Source organism: Cavia porcellus, unplaced genomic scaffold (assembly GCF_034190915.1).
Source record: "Cavia porcellus strain 051 isolate PalLab524CR breed Dunkin Hartley unplaced genomic scaffold, mCavPor4.1 scaffold_33, whole genome shotgun sequence".
NCBI lineage: Eukaryota > Metazoa > Chordata > Mammalia > Rodentia > Caviidae > Cavia > Cavia porcellus.
The window spans coordinates 23387611-23412515 of NW_026947516.1; the positions used below are offsets into that span (position 1 = coordinate 23387611).

The following is a 24905-nucleotide window of genomic DNA, read 5'->3' on the forward strand; positions in this document are numbered from 1 at the left end:
TGAGAATGTAGCAATAAATAAGTAACAGCTGTCTGGTTCACATCTTTTTGAACCAGTACTGGGGAGTGGATGTAACTTTATGTGTTGAATAAGATTGTATAAATTCTCAAAGTTTAATAGAAATGACAGGTATGGATAATAAAATTTTCATGTTAGGAATACTGTTTTAAGTAGAATGCTGTAGTATTGTGTGTTTTACATATAGCAAAGTGAAGTGGTATTTGTGCTTCTTAGTCATGTTTAAACTTGCTAAATGCAACAGTTTATACAATGTAAACCCGATGTGGTGGCACACACCTGTAATCTCAGCATGGGAGGCTGAGGCAGGAAGATCACTACCAGTTGGAGGCCAGCCTGGGCTACACAGTGAGTTCAAGGCCAGCATGAACTACAGAGTGAGACCCTGTCTCAATTAAAAAAAAAAAGTTTATGCAGTATAGTTCTTAAGGCTCCAATGGTGGAAAACCTATGATATGCATGCCACAGCGAGCCATTTGTATCATTCAAAGTTCTGAAAGGTTTGCCATTACTGGAACTTCTACCACTTCCCAGACATTGTGACCTTGGGTAAAATACTGCCTGTACCTTGCTTTCTCATCTTTAAATAGAGATAATAGTAGGAAGAATTTCCTGAGATTATAGAGAGGAATGCATTAGTGGCATCCACTAATGTAAAGGCCCGCTACCTGAGGTTCAAAGACCATTAGCATTCCCGTGATCTGGGAGCCTATTAGAAAAATTTGATGCCTTGCTGCCAATCTGTAGAATCAATCTACATTGTAACAAGAAGTGATGCCTCTGCACAGTGGTGTTTAAGAAACACTGATGTAAAGGACTTGCTGGAAGGATTAGCATGTTGTACGCAGTAGGGGCCACAATAATTTTGTTTGTGGTGGTAGAGAATTTTTGGGTTGTTTTTGCAGTGCTGAGAATTGAACCCAGGACTTCCCACATGCTAGGATGCTCTTCTATTAAGCTACACCCCTAGTGTGATTTCGTTTGAGAGGGGAGGAAAGAAGCCACATGATTTCTTCATGTTGCATATATGAAAAAATGAAAATAACCTGTGAAACTTGTATAGTCGCTGATCAAGTCTGTGAGGTGATCAAGATGTTACTTTAATTTCAGTGATGGCCCCTAGCTCCCTATGAGCACAATAATCCCGAAACAAAACATCTAATACTTATTTAGAGTATCTGCTTGGAAAGTGGAGAAACTCTGACTTTTATGAGCCTGCACCTTCAGAGTCTCTGCTTCTAGGTTGATCTGCTGTTCTATTTGGGATTTTCTGGGATTTCTACAATAGACATCTGCTGGAAGAATGTGTCGCACTTTTTTCAAATCTTAGAAAAACGAACAGATTTAAAAAGCTATCAAAGATTGAGAGCAGAAAGCATTACAGATCCAAAACAAAGAGATATTTAGACTCTGGCCATTTTGTAATTACTGATAGGCCTAGTGTAGCCTTCTAGGGAAAATAAGTTACATAGATGAACATTATTTATGACAATATTTACAGTACATATGTAAGCGTCAGGTATTTATCACAGCCTTTTGTGAACCATGATCCTGTATTAGTCAAGAACTTCATACTTCTCTAAAGATAAAACTCTCTGACTGTGTATAAGCAGCTACTCCCACAAGCCCTGGGAAGTTTATGAGATTTTTCCTAAAACCGAAATGGCTTTAGGTAAATTTTGTCCTTTTACTTGATCAAAGTTGATAACTTAAGACTTGCTCAGAAGAAGAAAAAACTGATTTCAACTAACTTGTCTCTTCTCTTGAATTGATTGGGAGTCTTTTAGAATAATAGCACATTACCTCTTTCCTTTCTGTGACAGCAAGGTCACCTATGCTGTCTAATTATGGTAGTTATTAACTACGTGTGTTTACTAAGCATTTGAAATGGAGCTAGTCTAAGTAAAGATGAGCTCTAAGTGTAAAGTTGACTCCAGATTTCAAAGTATACCAAAAAAGATATCTAAATAACTTTTTATGTTGCTTACATGTTGAAATGATATATTGGGTATTTGGGGTCAAAAATATATGAAACTAAGTCTTTAGTTTTGGTTTTTAAAATTTGGCTACAGGACAGTTTAATATATATATAGATAGATAGATAGATAGATACACACCCTGCTTTTGTGGCTCACATTTTTTTTATATTTCATTTGGACAACACTGTTATAGCAGAGGTCAACAAAATTCTTTTGTAAAAGACTAGATAGTATTTTAGACTTTGTGAATCACACAGGATTTCTGTTGCATATTCTTGGTTTTTCATTGTCTTTTGTTATAATCACATAAAAATTTAAAAACTATTTTTAGCTCACAGGTTTTTATCTGTGGACCCTGTTTGCCACATCCTAACCTGAGCAAAACAGCTATTTTGGGGGCTGGGGATTTAGCTCAGCGGCATAAGCGCCTGCCTTGCAAGCAGGCGGTCGTGAGTTCGATCCCCGGTACCGGTACCGATAAAAATGAAAAAGACAAAAAAAAAAAAAATTAAAACAGCTATTTTGAGACTTTTAATACTTTAAACGATAAGTGTAAAGCTTTAAGATTATAAGCATTTGCGTAATCAGCATCTTGATTTCTTATAGAAAATACTTTTTTATTTCCTGTGTACATTATAAATTGTTCTTCAAAATTGAATGATGTGAAATTTTTCTTTCTGTCTTAGTCATCCGTCTATTTTAAGCATTCTTATGAAGACTGGCTGGAAAACAATGGATTGAGCATCTCCCCTTTTCACATTAGATGGCAAACTGCAGTTTTCAACCGTGCCTTTTATACTTGGGGACGACGGAAAACGAGGATGCTTTACCAATGGTACTCTTTACTTCCCTTTTTGGTTTAAATTAGTTAGTTGTGAGAGCTTGTTACATTAACATTTCCATTATTTTTGGTATACTGAGTTTTAAAATAGTCACAGAAAAACTTTTTTTAGAAACATAGGATTCTGTCATTGTGCTTTTGCTAACATTAAAAGATTAGGCATTTATGATATTTTATGGTTTGAGATATATGATGATGTCTGGAACGCTTAAGATCCTGATAGTTTCTGTAGTGAGAAAATGTGGGGTTGGCCTAAATTCCATTTGTTAGAAGTGGATTAGAGCTAAATGTAAATAATCAAATTATCAAAGAGTTACCAGAAAATACAATTACAAATCAGAGGATGCAAAGCAGAAAGAAGAAAATAATACAGAACAGAAATTAGTAAAATAGAAAATATACAGTAAATTGGCAGAACCAAAAGCCAATTTTTTGAAAAGATGAATAAATCCTTACTATAACCAATCAAGAATGAAGGAAAGAGAGTAACTAAAAATCATAATTCTGCCAGGTTTGTGGCACACACTTGTAATGCCAACACCCAGGAGGCTGAGGCAGCAAGATTGCTCGCCTGCACTACATAGTGAGTTAAAGGCCAGCCTGAACAGCATAGCAAGACCCTGTCTCAAAAAACCAAAACAAAAAGAAATCACAATTCTGTTGGCATTAAATTAATAACAAACCAGACATGATTGTGCATCCCTGTGGTACCAGCACTTGGGAGGCTGAGGCAGGAGGATTGTCACAAGTTCAAGGCCAACATGAACTACATTATGAGACCCTGTCTCAATAAATACATCCATGCATGCATTCATATGTACTGTATTCATAATAAACAATTCAACTATAAACTTGACAATTTAAATAAAATTATTTCCTTGAAAAGCAATTTATCAGAAAAATAAGAAAATGTAACAAATTATTCCTAACTATAGAAAGGTATTTTTCTAATTATTAAAAGAGTGAAAGACAGGATCTACTATTAAGTTTTGCTGTATTAATATTTAAACTCATTTATCACATGGTAAAGCTAAAATACAATGCAGACAATAGAATGGGTAGATGATAAAAGATGAATATGTATAATGCCAAAAGTTTCCTAATTATTAGAGCAGGATCTAAACAGTGCTATGTAAATAATCAAATACATAAGAGGACACAATTTTTTTTCTTTTCTTTATTAGTAGTACCAGGAATCAAAGCCAGGGCCTTAAGCATGTTACACTACCACTGAGCTAGACCCCTAGCCCAAAATACACTTTTTAAATTAAGAATGCTATTCAGCCTCTTTAAGTATGAGAGAACTGTAATTTATTAAAACTGCTTAAAGAACCTAGTACCAAATTTCAAGTATTTGATGTTCAAATAGAAAGACAGTTACTAAAATTTTTACCCCTTATTTTAAAACTTTGGAAGTATGGCTGGTCACTGAATTTGTTACTCCATGGTTTGTGAAGAATCAAGCATTTACTTAAATTTTTTTTTCCTCTTGACAGGTTCAATTTTGGAATGGTGTTTGGCGTAATCGCCATGTTTAGCTCTTTTTTTCTCCTTGGAAAAACATTGATACAGACTTTGGCACAGATGATGGCTGACTCCCCTTCTTATTCTTCCTCCTCCTCCTCTTCCTCTTTTTCCTCCTCCTCTTCCTCTTCTTCATCATCTTCCTCTTCCTCCTCTCTTCACAGTGAACAGGTGCTACAAGTTGTGGTAAGTCCCTTCTTTGTGTTTTAAGTAAATTTGTTGATATATAGATGCAAGATTTTTTTCTGACTAATGTAACTACTATTCATAATATAAATATGAAAGTGGAAGTCCCACAGTTCTTCAAATTACCTGCTTCAACAAAAAACTTTAGATAGCCAGAATCATTGCAATAAATATTTGATTGTAGTATTGATAGTTGTAGCAGAGAACAAATGGACCACTGTCAAGACTGTTAGTAGTTATAAACTATTAAGTTTAATTCATGATGTTTTCTTAAGATTTGAAATGATTGCTACTTTGAAAGAATAAACAGGCTGATTTAAGATCTGTATAATGTGTAAATGAGTCGCATTTTAATCCTACACCAAGTATTCTCTCATTTTCATGGCTTTCAGAGGCTAACTAAAACAATAATACCATTTGTTGTTACTGAGTTTTGTTGGTTTATTTTTGAGACAGGGTCTTGCTGTGTAGTTCAGGCTGTCCTTGAACTCACTATGTAGCCCAGGCTGGTTTGAACTTGCAGCAGTCCTCCCGCCTCAGCCTCCCGAGTGCTGGGATTATAGGTGTGTGCCACTATGCCCGGATGATACTCTTTTAATTAAAGATATGAGACTGGGGCTAAAAGTGTAGCCTAGTGGTCCAATGATTGCTTTACATGCATAGATAAAGCCCTGGGTTCAGTCTCCAACACTGGGGGGAAAAGAAAAAAAGGTGTGAAACTTTTCTGAGTGGTCACTGTCATTTCTTGATGTAAAAAATAATGTTCTGAGTTGTGTTCCTTTGACTATAGGCTATTTATAATCATTTTCACATTAAGGTGCATATGTGGACCTGTATCCTGTCATTTCTTGTCTCCAGAATTTGGAAAGGGGTTTCACATTGGCTTACTTTTATTTTATATTTTTATATTCGTATTCCCATTCCATGGGATTGTTTTTAATCCTGTTCTTATTAAACAGAATAGATTATTCAAGAGTTAGTAACAGAAAAGAGCAGAATATAGTTATTGAGAGAAAGCAAGCTTCTGTCTGAGAGTGACAGACAGAAGGGGTCCCAAGGGACTTTTATAGAGTAAAATCACAAAGTGATGTTGGTCTAAAGTGCGGAAAACATAGAAACTCTCGATGTGGGTAGGAGGTGGGACAAAGCTGTGCTCAACCAATTAATTGTAGGTAAAAATGATTAAATCAGGGACAAACAGGGAAGCCAGTCACATAGCAATTGGGCATGAATACCAAACAGTGACTCTTCCTGTAGGCGGTTGGGAGGGTGACTCCTGGTTTCCTCAGGGTGATAGAGACCTATTTAGAATATTCACTCTCATTGCTTATCCTTAGGAAGCATGTAAACTCATTTAATTTGTCTTTTGTCTGAGGCCTGGCCCACAGCAGGAGGTGTGTGTCTTCCCCACAGCTGCAAGGTATCTAGTCTTCTGCACTGGCTCCTTTGAGGGCCCAGTCCTGTCTGACACCTGTAATATTTCTATCTATCTCAGCTGCCTATAACAGTCCCCCCTTAACCCAAACTGCCATGAGGGAGTAATGGTTGTGACCTATCTGGATCTGAAGTCTTCTGGCTGAAGGGAGTCTTAGTTGTTTATCGGCAGTCAGAGATACTCTGCAGAGGATCTCTCTGAAGGCCCTCAGTAGACACCAGGTGTTTTTATCTTGAGTAGGCATAACAATTTTAAGTCTGGAGGAGACAAAGGCAAAGTAACAAATATGCCAAGGCCAAATAATAGAATTATTAGGATAATTATGAGACAGTTAACAAAGATTTCCACCAAGAGAAGCTAATAAGGGCTACCAATAGGGAGGATAAGGATAAAGTCTAGGAAATTTTAGAGTCTAACATGTCATTGACTTTTTTTTGTCTTTTTGAGATGGGGTCTTGCTGTGCAGTTCAGGCTGGCCTTGAGCTCACTTTGTAGCCCAGGCTGGTCTCCAACTCAACAGTCTTCCTGCCTCAGCCTCCCGAGTCCTGGGATTACAGGCATGAGCCACTATTCCTGGCTGTCATTGACTTTTTAAAAAGGTGTCTATGGCCTCTTCTATGATGGGTTATTATGGGGAGATTTGGAAGAACTATAAAGAATCGTCCCAGGTCTTTCTAAGTTTCATCAGGTGAGGCTACAGGAGAGATGATTTATCTCTTAGACAAATGTTTACTGAGTATAGTCTGTTTACTAGCTGTGTGCAGGGTCCTGTTCATGTGGGGAGCAGAATCCAATCCTGGTATTCATGGTGCTTTCAGTTTGTAAGTAGAGCTGCTATGATTGTGCTACAAATGGGCATATACAAGGTGTTATGAGAAGAGAGAAGAGTACAAATTCTGCCTGGTGCTGGAAAAAAAAATTAACCTTTAACAGAAGGATGAGGAGAGTTCATGTAATGTAGAAAAGGAAGATGAAAATTGAGCACCCCAGTAACTGAGGGAATGATATACATTAACGTGGACATGCAGAGGGCACGATCATAGTACTAATAAAAGCTTGTTAACATGCAGTGCTTTGTGTGAGGTTGCCGCGCCTCCTTATTGTAATGTTTGTTTTTGTTAGTTTTATGAGTACATGTGTATAGCACATAATGTTTACATTTCTTATGGGGAATGTTTACATTCCTTATGGGGAGTTGGTACATATACATAACACATTTTAATTCCTTTTGTCATCTCCCTTCTCTTCCATTCCCCTCCACCCAGCTAATGATCCCCTTTTTTGTATGTTTGCATCACGTAATGTTTGTATTGCTTGTGTGGAGTTGGTACATCTCAATTCCTTTTTTTCCCAATCCCAACTCCAGTTCCTTTTTTTCACCCTCTACCCCTCCTATCTCTCCATCTCTTAAGCCCCTGCACCTTTGAGAAAGATCTATCCTCCTATTTCCTATTATCTATCTTTTATTTTACTCTTTATTTTTACTCTGGGTTTCTCATGTAAGAAAAAATGTGATATTTAAGTTTGTAGATCTAAGTTATTTCACTTAACATTATGATCTCGCGGTCATTATTTTATTCTTGTAACAATCTCAAGGTATTTGTATTCTTCTAGACTTACAGATGAGAAAGTCAAAGCACAGACAGATTAAGCCACTTGAGTGCCACAGCTGATTAACTGTGGATCTGTCGTCACTGGCCTTACAACCTACATGTTATTATGTTCTACTCTTCTTAAGAAAGACAAATAAGTTTCAAGGAAGTATAAGTAATTTTGACCTGTGTCCATGAAGTGTAGAATAGAAGGATGGGTCGGAGTATTGGAAAGAGAACAGGGCAGTGCACGAGGTAAGATTGGAGACTTCATGTAGGTAGAGCCTAGATTATGTCGGACCATGCTCAGAAGTTTCAGTTTTACTATAGATTAATAGTTTTTTACAAAATAGACCAAGGATGTCTAGTTTGAACATGGGGAGACCATTCAGGAGGGCCGCTGGAGTAATTTGTGTCAGAAGTGATATAGATTTAAACTAAATTAGTGGTGAGGAGAGTGAAGGGGTTGGATTCGAGTAATCTTATGGAACAGAGTTCTGAGACGTAGTGATTAATTAAATGAGGCTGGAGGGAGAAGGAAAACTTGAGGATGTTTCTCAGATGACAGGCAGGCCTGGTTATTGTTTACCAAGAAAGAAGATAGGAGGGAAGGAAATGTGTGGAAAAATATGATCATTGGTGTGTCTGTTAGAATTAGAGTGGTGACACTAGAATTAGAAATTATTTCTTCTCTTTACTTTTCAGTTTACTCATCATGCTCACAAAAATATTGACTGTACTAAGCCAACTGTGCTTTTGAACAGTTAAGTCAGCAGCCCTCTAGTCCATGTGCATATTTATGTATAATTATTTTTAATTTATTCGTACATGTGTATAGTATGTAATGTTTATATTCCTTGTGGGAAGTTGGTATATATACATGATACGTCTTAGTTCCATTTTTTATCCCCTTTCCCTTCCCTCCCCACTCACCCATCCTTTGAGCCCTTTATCTTCTTTTCTGGAAATGTTTGCAGTACATCATATTTACATTATTTGTGTGGAGTTAGTATACTTTAAGAATATTATATGTCCTGACTTCGTTATAAGCCCTTGTATCTTAAAGAATATACTTTTCTATTTACTCTGTAATTCTCTGCAACCTTGTTCAGTATTAATTCCCAAAATCCTGGCACTCTGTGTTGTTGAAAGTAGTTGTATTCAGTATTCTGGTACATCTAATACCCTGTGTGATCGTGGCAGAGACAGATGGGCGATCTTGTACTGTCGCCAGAAAATAAGACCTACCATCTGTTGGTATAGTCACACTCAAATTCTTTCCTCAGCTCACTGATTATTACATCTAGAAAATAATAAAGAAAAGAAACAAATATCCAAGTAGATAAAACTTACTTATTTGTTTGAAACAAAATACGGTAACCAGGATATTTAGTGAGATAAGCAGAATGCATGCGCATTAATCTCAGGGATATGAATCTAGAGAGGACTCAAAGAAAAGAATAATGAGCCAAACAGATGCCTGAAAACATGGGACTGGAACATGCACACAGAAAAAAAAGACACTGATATTGTGAAAAAGTTATCAGTAGGGTCTGAGTAATGTGAATTCCAGATGAGATATTGTGCATACATTAAGATTGATGTTTATGAAAATGAGTTTCATAGCCAAAGAATAGACCCTTGGAATCAATGGAATTTAGAAAATGATTCAAACAACATTCTGTGAATCTCCTCTTTAGAAGGAGGTTTAAAAAGTAAAATTCCTTTGCTGTGCAACACAAAAATGAATTCCAGTTGAGTTAGAATTAAAGCTTTAAATCATAAAAGACCTTGAAAGAAAAAAATCAAGTTGTTGGTTACATGAACACAATATAATGAGCAAACTTCTGGAATAGGAGGAATGAAGGGTATGTAATTCTTTCACACTGATTAGGTACTTCATTATATACTAGCCTTCATTACCAAATATCATAACTTGAGACTATTTCTCTCTATGTTGGTTGTGTATTTGCTTGAGAGAAACTACCTGGTTTTAAAAAACTAATGTTTTTTGCTTTTTGATTATGATAGAAATGTCTCAAGAAATGAATCATTAATAGTTATATTACTCTCAGTTTACAAAACATTTAGCTTGGCTGTTTAAACTTTAATACAAACTGAATACCATGTCTCTTGATGCCCATTTGGGGCACCCCTACACCCCCACTGATAATTGCTGCATATTGTGTCCATAAACAGGTTCCTGGTATAAATTTACCTGTCAATCAACTGACCTATTTCTTCGCTGCAGTCCTCATTAGTGGTGTTGTACATGAAATTGGACATGGGATAGCAGCTATTAGGTAATGATATTCACCTTTTTCATTTCTACTACATACAAAGATGTTATTAACAGGGTCTAGTATTGATATATCTGATAAGTATTTTTTCTTTCTGGGATATTTCCCAGTGCATATCATGTATTACTTTGAAACTTCTCTTTAATAGAAAAGCCTAATGCATTGATGAATAGGCTCAATTAACCATGTATACTTCTCTAATCTGAGTGTTTCACCAGTATACTTTTACCTTCATGGTGCTTCAACATTTGTCATCCAACCTTGAAAGCTAATTTTCTATTCAACATTGGATTGGAATAATATCCCCCATACTTAACCCCCTCTCCTTTGTAACTTATTACTTTTTTCAGTCTATCAGCTGAAATAATTTCCTCCTTTTGTTCATATTCCATACTGGCTAGAGCAAGAAAACTAAAGCACTAGACTTAACAAATATACTAGTACCAAAGAGAAGAGGATGAGACTTAGGACTTGTATTAAATATCATGTCCTGTTGGTGGTCTTGACAACCCAAATGCATCATTCTATACCTGAGTACTTAAAAGCCTATGAAATTTATAAAATCATAATGTAAAGGGAACATGTCACAACTCTTCCTGTCAATCCATTGACAAGTACTGCAATAATCAGAAGCATGCTCACAGAAATGTGTTTTATCCCACCGCTGTATGGGCCAGAGGAAAGGAGAACCACTGTTTTAGAGGACAGAATTTAATTGCATCATATTATTTTCTAGTTCTTACAAACAGGAGTCTATTGACTGGCAGTAAAACCTCATTTTGACTGAGCATATACTGTTGCATAGGCGTGCACAGTAGTGAATAAAAGGCTGCTTTTTTTCAAATTCCCTTCACCTTTGCATCTATATTTTTAGCTTTTAAGATTTTCCATCTAGCAGTACTGATAGTAACAGTTTAATAATTTATAATATATTCATGAAATAATAGGTAATTTTAATAAAATTCCTATTGCCAACAACAAACATATAGTTATCTTATAGACTTAATATCGATAGAACAGTATATTAAGGTGATGATTTTTTTTAGAGGAGCTGTTTGGTCTTATGATACTATTAAATATAATGTACATTTTTAGAAAATGAAATGATAAAATAGTTGTATTGAGGATAGTCTGAGCATTATACATTTTAAAATATACTTATCTTGACCGGGCGTGGAGCATATGCCTATAATCCCAGCACTTGGGAGGCTGAGGCAGGAGGATAGTTAAGAGTTCGAGACCAGCCTGGGCTACAAAGTGAGCTCAAGGCCACTCTAACTGCATGGTGAGACCCTGTCTCAAAAAAAGGCGAAAATATATGTATACACACACATATACAATGTTAGTTGAATAGGAATACCTTTAGCTAAATGCCCACTATTATTCATAATAGCTAAGACAAATAGAATTTAGATAATTTACTTAAATTATATATTCTCCTGTATCCTTCTCTGAAAATAGATCATTTTAGACCATAAAAATATTTATCATTGGGATTGGAGGTTTAGCTCAGTGGTGGTAAGTGCCTGCTTGGCAAGCTCAAGGTCATAGTTCTAATCCCTGATACCAAAAATAAATATATATATATATATATATATATATATATATATATATATATCATTTAGTTTCATATAGACTTATTAACAATTATTTTATGTATCTGACTAGTTTATTTGTTCAACATATTGACTTCTTAACTTTTGAAGTTATATTTTAGAATGGACTTAATCTTATTTTATAAAATTTAATTTCACAATAATCAAGTCTATACAACACTATTATAAAATTATAAACATATATTAATTATCCAGGGAAACTTATTTCTTAAGCAAGAATTTCAGTGACAATGAATTTTAACATTACCTACATTATTAATTTGACAAATGCAATAGCATGAGTAAATTCCTTTTTCTTGTGTGATTTCTTAGGGAACAAGTTCGATTTAATGGCTTTGGGATTTTTCTCTTCATTATATATCCTGGAGCATTTGTTGATCTGTTCACCACCCATTTACAACTTATATCACCAGTCCAGCAGCTAAGGATATTTTGTGCAGGTAACAGATTTTTTTTTAAAATGTTCATCTGTGGTTTTGGTTTTCTGGAAAGTACTTATATCAAAAAATTAAATTTTGATTAGTAGACTCCCTCATATTTTACTAGTATATATAAATAATTTACATACCAATTTCTTCTTTAAAACAAACTATAAAAACAACATAAAATATAAAAATAACAGAGAAGAAAAATCTTCATTCTTACTGAAGCAAAAAAACTACCAAAACCTGAAACAACAAACTATGGAGAACATCAGTTCAGCTGAAATATAAGGAAATTTGCTCAAATCAAGGAAAAATATTAAAAATCATCGGTAAAACATATCAATTCAGGAATGGAGAAGAGATGTTATGGAGTAAAGCCTCATGCTAGTGAACTAACCTAGTGAACTCCAGCATTGTCAGAGTTCACTCAGAAACAATTACTTGAAGATATATAACTTTGTACAGAAGAAATGCTGGGAAACACAAAACTATCTGACCTAATTGATAGAAGACAAATCCATCACAACCCTGCATCTCTTTCAATGGACTAACTTAGGGCAGTGGTGGCAAACTTAAGGCACACATGCCACAGCAGACTATTTGTATCACTGAAAATTCTCAAGGTTCACTATCACTGACTTGACCAAGGAAGCATGGAATTAGAATTCTTGAACACACTTGAGTATAAGACACTAACCAAAAAACTGGAGGTGGAAAATGTAAAACCAAGAGGTCTAAGTACTAATTTCTTCCACTTAATGAAAAGACTATCTTAAGTTGATAGATCAGAAATAGAGGCTTGAGTATATTATATATAAATACTACAAGATCTAAAAACTTATAAACTTCCCAAGTTATCAGAGTAAAATATGAAACAGACCAAAGAAACAGATTGTAAGGCAAAATAAAACAAGATAACCTAAAAAGCTTAAGAGATTTTATTTTATCAATATGTATACATGAGATAAGCTCTTCTATAAAAAAAAAAAAAATGCTAGGCTGGGGGTGTGGCTCAGTGGTAAAGTATTTGCCTAGCATTCCTGAGGCCCTGGGTCTGGTCCCCAGCACTGTACAACACACACACACACAAAAGAAAGAAAATTCCCCTTAGTTTGGATTTAAAACATCCTAAATTTGTGATGTCTAAAAGAAATTCATCTAAAAAATACTCAAAAAGATGGAAGTAAAATGATGAACCATGAAAAAAGGAACAATATGGGCTGGGGATTTAGCTCAGTGGCAGAGTGCCTTCCTAGCAAGCGTGAGGTCCTGAGTTGTTCGATTTCCAATACCAAAAAAAAAAAAAAAGAAAAGAAAATGGAACAATAATATAAACCTTTAAGTTACACCTGGGGAGTTATTTAATAAGGAATGTGAGCCATCATTAAAATATGATGGCTATGAATATTACTTGTATCAAGTAAAAAAGACATCAAAGCACAAAAGTGGAAAAAGTTCAAGCAGAAACAGTTAACAAAGGTACTTGTCTCTCAAAACATGGAAGATCACAAAAAGTCAGGAATGGAGAAGCTGTACTTAGTAAAGTCAAAATAGTTAAGTCAAACTATACAGTGAATACAGAAAACAGTTTCAAGGGCCCAAGAAACTCACAAAAAATGAACATGTATTAGTTCATAGAGAAAACCTCAATAAATTACCAAGGTAATAGTATGAACCTAAGTAGAAACTACCTAGATTTTAGAAATTTATCTTAATAACCCTTTGAATGAATTTAATACTGCCATTGCAGTATATAATAAAAAGATAAGAAAATCATTTTGCTGGAATAATTTACATAAAAAATTTTGCTAAGAGAAAAATTCACTGTCTTAGGCACTTACTGTGCAATTAGAAATGTAAATGTGAAGCTGGGGATTTAGCTCAGCGGCATAAGCGCCTGCCTTGCAAGCAGGCAGTCGTGAGTTCGATCCCTGGTACTGATAAAAACGAAAAAGACAAAAAAAAAAAAAAAAAAAAAGAAATGTAAATGAATTAGGTAAGCATTCAATTTAATAAATACGAAAAGAACTGTAAGATAGTTAAGTAGCTGGGCATGAAGGCACACCTGTAATCCCAGCACTCAGTAGGCTGAGGCAGGAGAATCACTGCGAATTTGAGGTCAGCCTGGGTTGCAGAGTAAGTTCAAGGCTAGCCTAAACTACATAGCAAAACCCTGTCTCAAAAATAATACAGTCAAGAAATAATGAAGTGATAAAGATGTAAGCAGAAAAACGATAAATTAGGGAAAAGCAAAGTAGATCTGTTAAATCCAAGTGTTCTTTGAAGGAAAAAAGATTAAACAGTGGGAAGAAGCACCTGTAGACAAAATTAGCTGTCAGATTGGGCAATAACAACTGTTAGAGAAAATTAAAACAGCTTTAGGTGTTTCTTAATCATCTCTGCAAAACAAAATTTCAAAAATCTCAGTACTAAAAAAAAAAAAATTAACTGCAGAGGCGATAGGAAAAAATTCTAAGTAGGTCAGTAATTACAATGGGAAAAATAAGAAAGAAGCTAACTAGGCCAATAATTACAATGGGGAAATTTTAAAAAAAAATTAGGCCAGTAATTTCAATGGAAAAATAAAGAAAATTGATGAAGAATTCCCCCACAGAATTCTTTCAAATCTTGAATGAAAATATGTTCTTTTAAATTCCAAATTAAGCCAGATGTGGTGGCACACACCTGTAGTGCCAGCACATGGGAGGCTGAGGCAAACAGATCACCATAAGTTTGAGACTAGCCTGAACTACACAGCAAGACTGTCTCAAAAAATATCCACTTTAGCATAACGTTCCAGATAGCATGGAGAAGGAAATTTAATATTTTTTTCAGTATTAGGAGTTGAATCCAGGGCCATCAAACTGAACTATACCCTGAGGCTTATTTTATTTTAATCAATTTTTTGAGAGAAGATCTTAGTAATTCTCTAGGATACCTAGGCAGAGCTCAAACTTTTGATCCTCCTTCCTTTGCCTCCCAGAGTGCTGAGATTACATAACTGTGGTATCGTGCCTACATAAGATTTTTTTTAAAGTCAGTATGACACTGATATATCCATCTTTCATTTTAAAGCACAAAAAACCTGCACATACATGGTATAGCTCAAAATAAGTATAGCTTAATATTGGGAAATACGTTTGAATGTGGTAAATGTTTGCCGTTAGGCGAACTGTTTTCAGTTATAGAAAAACAATCTCAGAATATGAGGCAGTATTTAACAAACTTAAAAATCCATTGATGGTTTTGAATAAATCATTAGGAGAGGTAGGGATACTCGGGTATTTCATAATGGTGTAACATTTAACAGATTTCTTATAAAGGTTAAGATAAAGAACTCCACTCTCAGCTACTAACGATATTAAATGTTGGTCTGTAAACATGGGTCAGTGCAATTAAATAAGAAAAAATAAAGACATGTAATTATTTAAAAGGTATAGGCCTTTTTTTTCAGATACTCATATAAGCTGGGTTGGAGGGTGAAATACAGAAAATTTGAGTCAAAATACCAGATGTGAAATCAATATTCAGTCGACAACCAGCTAGGTGGCGCATAGAGCGGGTTAGCTCAAGCACGGCAAGCACGAGGGCACGAGGGTATAGGCGTGAGTGAATACCTGTCCCTCACGCACTCCGCTGGGTGGCAGAAAGTGCTTGAGTGGGGTGCCGCAGCGCATGCGTGTGGTGCCCAGGCTCGTGCCTGAAGTATCCAGGCGCATGCGCTCAGTGCTCCCAGAAGCACGGGCTCTTGCGTCCCTTTCGCCCACAGCTTGGTAGAGCTCGAGCACTCGCGAAGCGCCGGCCTTCTGAAGCCGCCGCTTTTGTGTGGAGTTTGAGCTTTTCTTTCCTCAGCCTTTCTTCTCAAATGCCTTCTGACCACCTAAAGCTGCCGGAGGTCGAGACTCCTGCAGAGGTGTCAGTCATGGCCTCAGAGGACATTATTTACCTCACCACAGATCTGGAGTTGCCTGCAGAATTCGTGGAGCTTCAGCAGGTAGAAGTGGAGGCTACTCCTGCGAACGCCCGGGAGGTGCAAAGCATGTCGTTCCCAGATACCGCCAACAGCTGGGTCCATGGCGGTTACGACGACGCGCCTCTAATTGCGCTGCAGCCGGTCGTCACCAATAACACGAGCTGTGGTGACCATGACCAGGAATTCATCATGGTACAAACCCAAGAGGAGGTGGTGGACTATTTGGACTTAAACCACCAGCTAGTCAGCAGTGATTTCAAGCCCGAGGAAATGTTCTCATTCGACGCTGTGGAGGACTTTTTCCAGTCAACTCCCGCCTCTCTGCCATCTTCGGCCACATCATCGTCCTCAGATCGCGGCACAAAAGACAGCAACGGCGACGGCGACGGCGAGGTGAAGTTGGGAGACAAGGATAGCGGCAGCGAGGCCGCAGGGGGCGGCAGCAGCTCCGAGTTGAGCATCGAGAACTGGGAGCAGAGGCTGCTTCAGAGCCAACCCCTGGAGGACATGTTCCCCGGCATCTTGACCTCGAGTGAGGAAAGAGCCCTCGACGCGGAGCTTCTCGCCGAGAACGCGAACGAAAACTCGCCTCCGGATTATTCTGAATACATGACGGGGAAAAAAATTCCCCCTGAAGGAATTCCCGGCATTGACCTCTCCGATCCCAAACAGTTGGCCGAATTCACCAGAGTGAAGCGCAAAAGAGGCAAGGATGATGTTCCCAGGACTGTCGCTTGCCGCCAAGAAGGCTGCAAAAAGATGTTCAAGGACAGCTGCGCCATGAGGAAGCATCTGCACACCCATGGCCCCAGAGTCCACATCTGCTCCGAATGCGGCAAAGCTTTTCTGGAGAACTCAAAACTGAAACGACACCAGTTGGTTCACACCGGAGAGAGGCCCTTCCAGTGCAAGTTTGAAGGCTGCGGGAAATCCTTTTCCCTAGGTTTCAATTTGCGCACTCATATGCGAATTCACACTGGAGACCGACCTTTCGTGTGTCCTTTCACTGGCTGTAATAGAAGGTTTGCACAGTCAACTAACCTGAAGTCCCATATCTTAGCCCATGCTAAGAACAAGAACAGCCAGTAAAAAGGGAAGGCCCTTCTCAAACTCGAGAAGGATATTCCACTAGTGTGCCTGGGAATAATTATGCCTCTTGTTTGTATATTGTTTTGTTTACTAGTTCTTGTTTGTGATACATAATGATTCATAAGCGGTTTTTCATAAGTTTGTACATGTAAATAGTTCTTGTCACCATTCCTTCCCATCTCCATCTCGTTCCTCTTCCCATTTGAAAAAGATCTCTCTATGCAAACTTAATGCTTGCATATTGTTTCTAAGAAAAAATTTTAATGAATCTTATATTTCTAACGGTTGTGTTGTGCTAGAACAGTTAAAAAGAGTTTTAAAATAAGCCTTTGTGTAAGACAATAGTGTTAAGATGCCATTTCTTGTTGTATAATAGTGTTTTATGAATTTAGGTAGATAATGGGACTTTTTACATTCTTATAAATGTGAAGTTCACTTGTTTACCATTTTTAAAGCACTTGTATTTTCCCATTTGATCGCCAGCACTCCAAAAAATAGCCTTTTACAAATGTTCACATTTATAGTTTTAAACTTTTAGGAATATGCTTAGCAATTATATATGTGATCTTTTGGAAGTGGATTTGTTTTAAAAAGAACTGTTATACGCAAACATTTTCCTTCTGAAGAAAAGTTATATAGGCTTTATATAATGTTTAATTTTGGCTGTATTGTTTAATATTAACACATTTTACATAATTATCTGTTAGTTGTATTAAAGCATGCAGTATTGACCATTAGATTATTTAATCATCAGTTTAAACCTATTTTGGTCATTTTCTAAAAAATACTCCTAGAGGTTATTGAGTGTAATTTATTTGCCTATTAAGAGACTAGTTTCAGAATGTATTGCATATATATGACTGTTTCATACATTTTGTGTAGTGGATAAAGCAAAACAAGAGGCTGTTTTAAAGAAGTAGCTCTGAAGCTGGGGATATAATTTAGTGATACTGCAGTTGTGTGCATGTGCAGGTTTCTGGATTTGATCCTCAGCACAACTCCTAAAAGCTTACTTATATACATACACTAGTGATACAGGAAAGGAAGAGAGCATTACTGGCATCTGGTGAGTAAAGAAGAGTGCTAAACATCCCATAGTGCACAGGCCAGTCCTCTACAGTGCAGAATTATCTGGCCAAAATGCTGGTAATGTCAGTGTTAAGAAGGCCTCCTCTCGGGGGCTAGGGATTTAGCTCAGGGGCATAAGTGCCTGCCTTGCAAGCAGGCAGTCGTGAGTTCCATCCCCGGTACCAAGAAAAAAGAAAAAAGTCCTCCTCCTCTAGGCATGGTGATGCATGCCTGTAATCCCAGCACTTGGGAGGCTAAGGCTAGAGGATGGCTTGGAGTTCAAGGCCAGCCTGGACTATATAAGGAGTTCAAGGCCAGCCTGGACTGAGACTTTGTCTCAAAAAGAAAAAAAAGCCGGATGTGGTGGCGCACACCTGTAATCCCAGCACTTGGGAGGCTGAGGCAGGAGGATCACCACAAGTTCAAGGCCAGCTTGGGCTACATAGCTAGTTCAAGGCCAGCCTGAACTACTATATCGTGAAACCCTGTCTCCAAAGGAAAAAAAAAAGAAGAAGAAAAGTAAAAAAGGCCTCCTCTAGGGGAAGTAAAAACATCGCAGAGGTATATTTATAAATACATCGTAATGGACAGTAAGTTATTTAGATGAAGCTAATGTGGGAGCTCCACAATCCACATTACCACTTAACCTTCATGGTCAGGTTCACAGTGTAGGCCAGTGATCTGGTATCAGCTGTCTGCCTGGTGAGAAATAGGATACTGCTTAGAGAGCCAAGGAGCCAACACTCCTGTTTTCCCTCGCCTTTGTTCTCTTTGTTCTTTGTTCTTGCCTTGTTCTGTGATTAGCACCTGGGGGTGGGGGTGGGGGATAGAAATTAGGAAGTAGTCTTCTGAATTAGTTTCATAGAATATATCTTAATGCATGTTAAGTTGAGTGAGTGAAATTTTAGAATTTGAATTGTGTTAAACTGTGAAAACAATTTTGCATATAAATCTTTATCTTAAAATGAGAAAATCTTGCTACAAAAGAGTCATTTGACATGAAAATTTTAAATGCCATATAGGTAAAATAAGCCAAACAAATTTAGGGAAGAAAGTTATAATATTAGTTACAAAGGACCAAATACCTCAATGCATATAAATGAATAATATGTGCCAATTAGTTTTTGGTTTTTTTTTTTAAAGGATAGCCATGCTGGTGATGCATGCCTAATTCCAGCACTTAGGAGGCAGAAGCAGGAGGATGGCCACAAATTAGAGGCTGCATAATGATTTCAAGGCCAGCTGGTACTACGTAGAAAATTTAAAGGCTGCCAGGACTACGTGTGAGACTTTCTCTTGTGAGTTAGGTCAGGTTAGCTATATAGTGAGAAAGACTGTCTCAACATGGATTTGAGGCCATCCTGGAATACTTAATGAACTTAAGGGCAGCCTGAACTACATTGTTAAAAAAAAACAGGCTAGCCAAAAAATTACCAGATATAAAAAGGCAATTTGATAGAAATTAGTGACTTTTGGACGAGAAATACAAATAACCTTATAAAATGTGCAGACTAAGTAAATAACTAGAAGTCAAGACAATGGAATTTCACTTTTCACCCCCACAAACTGTCAAATTCAGTATTTTTTCGGAGAAAGGAAAACATGAATTACAAGAACACAATGTAAATTTATGGGAGATCAACATTAATGCACTTGCTTTTTCGACCCAATAATTCGATTTCTAGGTAAAATTCACTTTCAGATTCATAGTTAAATAGATCTATAACAGTAAAAGGAAATCTGTTTATTCCAAAGTAAACTAATTGATCATTAATAAGGAACCAAATCAACTGATATATTTATGTGATGGATTACGGTGTAGCAAATATATGAAATGGAATTGATATGACTGTACATATATGGAAAAATGTTTAAAATATGGCATAATAAATTAATTCCTTTGGTGTTTAAAAAAGATATATTTGTGTATAATAGAAAAGATTATTTTCCCACTAAGTCCTGAACCATTTTACTTTGGATATTTCTGTTATTTAACAACGTGGCATACTTTAAAAATTTTTTCTTAGAATGTGACATGGAAATTTTTCTTAGAACAGTACATGGAACATGTGTTAGCCAGGTATCTAACTAGTCTAATAACTAAACATAAAAGTGGCCTCAAAACATTTCAAATTTCAATGTTGATAATTCTGTGATTTGGGAGGTTTTGGGCACTCTGTTGTTAGTTTAGCTACTGCTAGCATGCAGCTTCTGTGATACATCTCAAGTCTAGCTCCATCATAATCACTGGGTTCCACACATAGGGCAGGGTGATCCATATTGTTTCCACTCAAATCTCATAGTGCTTCCACATGCAAAATCCTGCTATATAAAAAAGGAAAGACTAGGGATGGGAGGAGGGATTAGCTGGTGGCATCCTAGTGAAGGTTTCAGCACCTGGCTCTAGAAGGCATAGTGAGCAGGTACGTTACTAGCATTTTCTGGATCTAGTTTCTCTAGTATGAATATTCCCATTGTGACCAATTTCAAGCTGTAACCCACAGTTCGAGATATTAGGAGGAGACATACTATTTTGGCACTGGAAAGCTGATAGCAGGTTGCAGCACACCTCTGAATTCATATTACCAACTCTGCCACAGGATAGAATATAATTAAGAGGAAAAAATGTTCACCATCTAAAACAGGGTTTTGTGCATCTCAGTGGTAAAGTGTTTGCCTAACATGCACAAGGCCTTGATTTCCATTCCCACCTCCACACACACACACAAAAATATGTTTACTGGCTAGGGATATACCTCAGTGATCATAGAGCATGTTTGAGGCCCTGGTTGGATCCCTAGCAACACACATATATCAAAAAAAAAGTATGCACTTCTATCTTGAAAAGCCTTTTATTATGTGTTTCTGCATGCATTTCCAGATATGTGCATACATGAAACATACTATGCCTTTTCTTCAGTAACTGAATTTTTTAAAAGAACTAATTTAAGATAATCATGTTAAAAACCCTTTAAATCTGTTTTTAAATATCTTTAAAGATATTAGAAAACTTGCCATCTTGTACTCTAAAATAATGTAGATATACTTATTTTTGCTGCTGTGGGCAGAGAAAGTTTCTGGAGGGATAAACAAAAAATAACAGATTTAATATGAGTTGTGGGGCTGGTAGTTAAAAAGTGGTATTTAGGAAAGATCACTTTTACTTTTTATTACTCCTATATTGTGGATTTTTTTGTCAGTGTGTACTACTTAGTAATTTTTTTCAAGCTACTTAAATTTTTAAGATTTTCTCAAGTTTTGATTAAAAATGTAGTAAGTGGAGCTGGATGTGGTGGAACACATCTGTAATCCTATACTCTGCTGCAGGATAGAATATAATTGTTAAGAGGGAAAAAATGTTCTCCGTCTAAAACAGGGCTTTGTGCATCTCAGTGGACAAATTGCAAGTTAAAGCCCAGCATGGGAAAATTTAGTGAGATCCTGTCTCAAAATAAAAAAGAAAAATTAAAATGCCAGGGATGTAACTTAGTGTGAAGACTTCTGGTTCAATCCCCAGTATGTACGATCATCACCATCAAAATGTAGTGGGAATTTCTTCCTACTTTTATTGTTGGAATTAGCACTTAAGGTCTAAAATTAGTACCAAAGAAAGTTGTATGTCCCTACCAGTGATTGGGTCTACACATACCACCTAAGCACTGTTTAATTGGCATAGAATGAACTGCCCTAGTTCTATTTTCAGATCTCACCTAGCCCATCACCCCCTGCCCTGGTATGATCATCAGCCATACAGAGAAAATTTAGGAGTGTATCATTTCTACTTCTAAAATGTCCTCCCACTTCCACATTTAAAAGACCAGGGTATGGTGGCACATGCCCGAAATCCCAGCACTCAGGAGGCCAAGGCAGAAAGATCACCTTGAGTTTGAGGCCAGCCTGAACTGAGTAATGAGACCCCATCTCAAAAAACTTAAAAATAGCCAAGTGTGGTGGTGCAGGCCTGTAATCCCCTTGAAGGCTGAGACAGCAGGATCCTTGCAAGTTGGAGGTACATAGTGCCTGGGGTACATAGTGAGTTCAAGGCCAAGTCTATGCTACATAGTGAGACTCTGTCTGGGAAAAAAAAAAAGAGAAAAAAACCTGAAAAAAAGTACAGGAATTCATTTTTTAGTCTTTAAGGAATATAAAGAGTTATATATGTAATTGTTTGTTTTTTAAGCAATGAAATACATACTAATTTTGAAAAAGAAAATCCATTAGTCATTTATGTGACATTTGGTGAAGAAAAAAGATGAGTGATACTTCATGGTCATACTGTAAATGAAAGTACTTAAATTTTGAATGAAAGTATAAACAATTTTTAGAGGCTGAAGATATAGTTTAGAAGTATAGCACTTGCCCAGCATGTGTGAGGCCCAAAGATCCATTCCTATCACAGCAAAAAAAAAAAAAAAAAAAAGCATTTTGTTTTGTTTTGTTTTTTTGTCTTTAAAGAGACAGGCTTTTTGCAATGCAATGCAGGCTGCCTTGAACTCACATTGTAGCCCAGTCTGGCCACCACACCCAGCAATAAAATAAAGGATATTTATACACTCTCCCTCCATCCACTTGACTTTTTCATGTAACTGTGTAACTTAAAGATGGTTCTATGTCAGTACACATAGGTTGGGCTCATTACTTTCTATCTACATACTATTCGGCGGGTAGGAGGCATATCTTTCTTTTTCGTTTTCTTTTTTTTTTTTTTTTTTTTTTTTGGTGCAGGAATCGAACTCATGACCTCATATTTGCCAGGCAGGTGCTGTGCCCTAAGCTATATTGTCAGCCCTAAAATAATTTTTAAAAGGGAGATTACACTACCTGGTATGTAGTCCCAAGTGGAGTGTATATTCTCAGGTTGGAAGTCTCCCTCAATGAGAGAGTTCTTGCCTAGCGTGCATGAGGCTTGGATTTGATCCCCAAACAAAAATTTTTCTTTGTTTCTTGAAACAGGGACTCAAAGGCTGGCCTTCAGCATACTATGAAGTAAAGGCTGGCCACAGGCTCACAGTGATCTTCCTGCCTCAGCCTCCTGTATGCTGAAGTTATAGGGGTATGGCACTATGCCCAGCTCAAAAATACTTTTTAGAAGAGGAACTCAATAGTACGTGCTATCCAATCACAAGTAAAGTGTAAATTCTTCATTTAGGGATGTAATTCAGTGGTAGAGCAGTAGCCTTACATGTGTGCAGATGTGAGGCTCTGGGTTCTAGCCCCAGCGCGCTTGCACATGCACACACACACACACACACACACACACCACAAACCCACAAGCTATCCTTTATTGCCAAAAATCTCTAAATGGTGAAGGTAACATTCAACCATTCTGGCTCTATACTTAAGTTTTTGAAATCCTTCTTAAACATTGAAAACTCTTTTCTTACTTATATCACCTAGTTGCAAGTTTACTAAAGGGTAAAAAGCAAAAATATTAGTGACTAGAAATGATGCTAATGATGTAATTATAGTAAGCTATAGCCTTACCAAAATGATTATTTATATTCTTTCAGATATAATTACTGTGAGCCTAAAAATAATGTAATAAATTATTATTATACCTATTAAGTCAGCTGGTGACCAGAGTATTACTTCTGTGTGTTGAATCACACGTACTCACATTTTTCCACTCTTGCCCAAGTCATACTGCTCGAAATGTAAGCCAGAATAAAATTTGGACCTCAATTCCATCTAAGCCCTGCTGTTGTTTGGCTGATCTTTTATTAAAATTGTAAAGCAATAGATGTCATGCCATCACCACTATTAAACATTTGAAATTTCTAGCCACTGTAAGACCAAAAGGAGGAAGGGGAGGAGATATAAATTTTGGAGTTGACAAATGATCATTAGCAAATAATGGAAAATCCAAGGGAATCTAAAGTTTAAGAAATCCTAAATGAAAACTTCATTTGGCTGTTGATTGTGAAGTAAATGTACAAAAAATAAATGTAATATTCCTGTATATCTAAAATACCCAATAGTGTCATGGAAAGAAAAACAAATTACCATTCAGAAATAAGTGTGACATATAAAACATCAGAAGTTAACATTTTTTCAAGAAATATATGGGCCTATGTAGAGAAAACTACCAGTCTTTATTGATAGATGTAGAGATGCCATGATTCTATGTCAGAAATGTAAAATTATGGATTCACCCTTAGTTATTGTAGTGACATTAGAAATTTTACTTTGAATAATATTTGGTGGTTGTCAGAATGATTCACAAATTCCTTAGAAATAATGAAGGGGAAGTAACCAAAGTAAACAAAAGAAAAGTTTTTTCTTAACTAAATACTGAACTATTACTGCCAGTAATTACAGCTGCTTTACTTGTCACTGGAATAATATTACCAGTAAAAAACAAAGCAGAGCAAGCCATTATTAAATGTAGTACTGTTGTTTAAAAGGTAGTGTTGAATTTAGTGGGAAAAGAATGCAATGCTAAACATTTGAATAAAATTAGTTACATTTATAAATCACACCATACAGAAAAATAAATCCCAAACTGGAAATAAATGTAAAACTTTACGACCATCCTTCTCCATAGAAAAAATCATATAATTTTAGGAATAGGAGAGTCTTCCTAAGTATAGCTACAAAGGTTGAATATATGATGAAAAAGATCAGTGGATTTCACGGTGTCAATTTCTATCTTTTTCTAAAAGACCCAGTATCTGTATGGTTTCTTGCTTTATATTCTACAACATGCTACATAACTATTTGTTCTACCAGTACTACTATACGTAATAGTTTTGATTTGTAAAATTAAAGTGACTTCTTTTTTCAAGTGACATTTTGGATTCTATATCCCAGTTCAGCAAGAATTGATTTTTAATTTCATCTTAACTTTTATTTGAATATA

The 24905-nt window shown here is 36.5% G+C and overlaps 1 protein-coding gene across 2 annotated transcripts in view; it reads left to right on the top strand.

The window, feature by feature from the left end:
• Mbtps2 (membrane bound transcription factor peptidase, site 2) overlaps positions 1-24905 on the top strand; it is a 39629-nt gene that overhangs the window by 893 nt on the left and 13831 nt on the right. The window contains exons 2-6 of one of the 2 annotated variants that reach the window (XM_063242990.1): positions 2684-2832; positions 4335-4548; positions 9775-9878; positions 11804-11931; positions 15873-23340. In XM_063242990.1, coding sequence (XP_063099060.1) covers positions 2684-2832; positions 4335-4548; positions 9775-9878; positions 11804-11931; positions 15873-16978 — 1701 coding nt within the window. In that variant the 3' untranslated portion in view covers positions 16979-23340. Of the gene's footprint in view, positions 1-2683; positions 2833-4334; positions 4549-9774; positions 9879-11803; positions 11932-15872; positions 23341-24905 lie in introns of those variants that run through there. The other variant, XM_005002195.4, reaches the window with a different exon arrangement.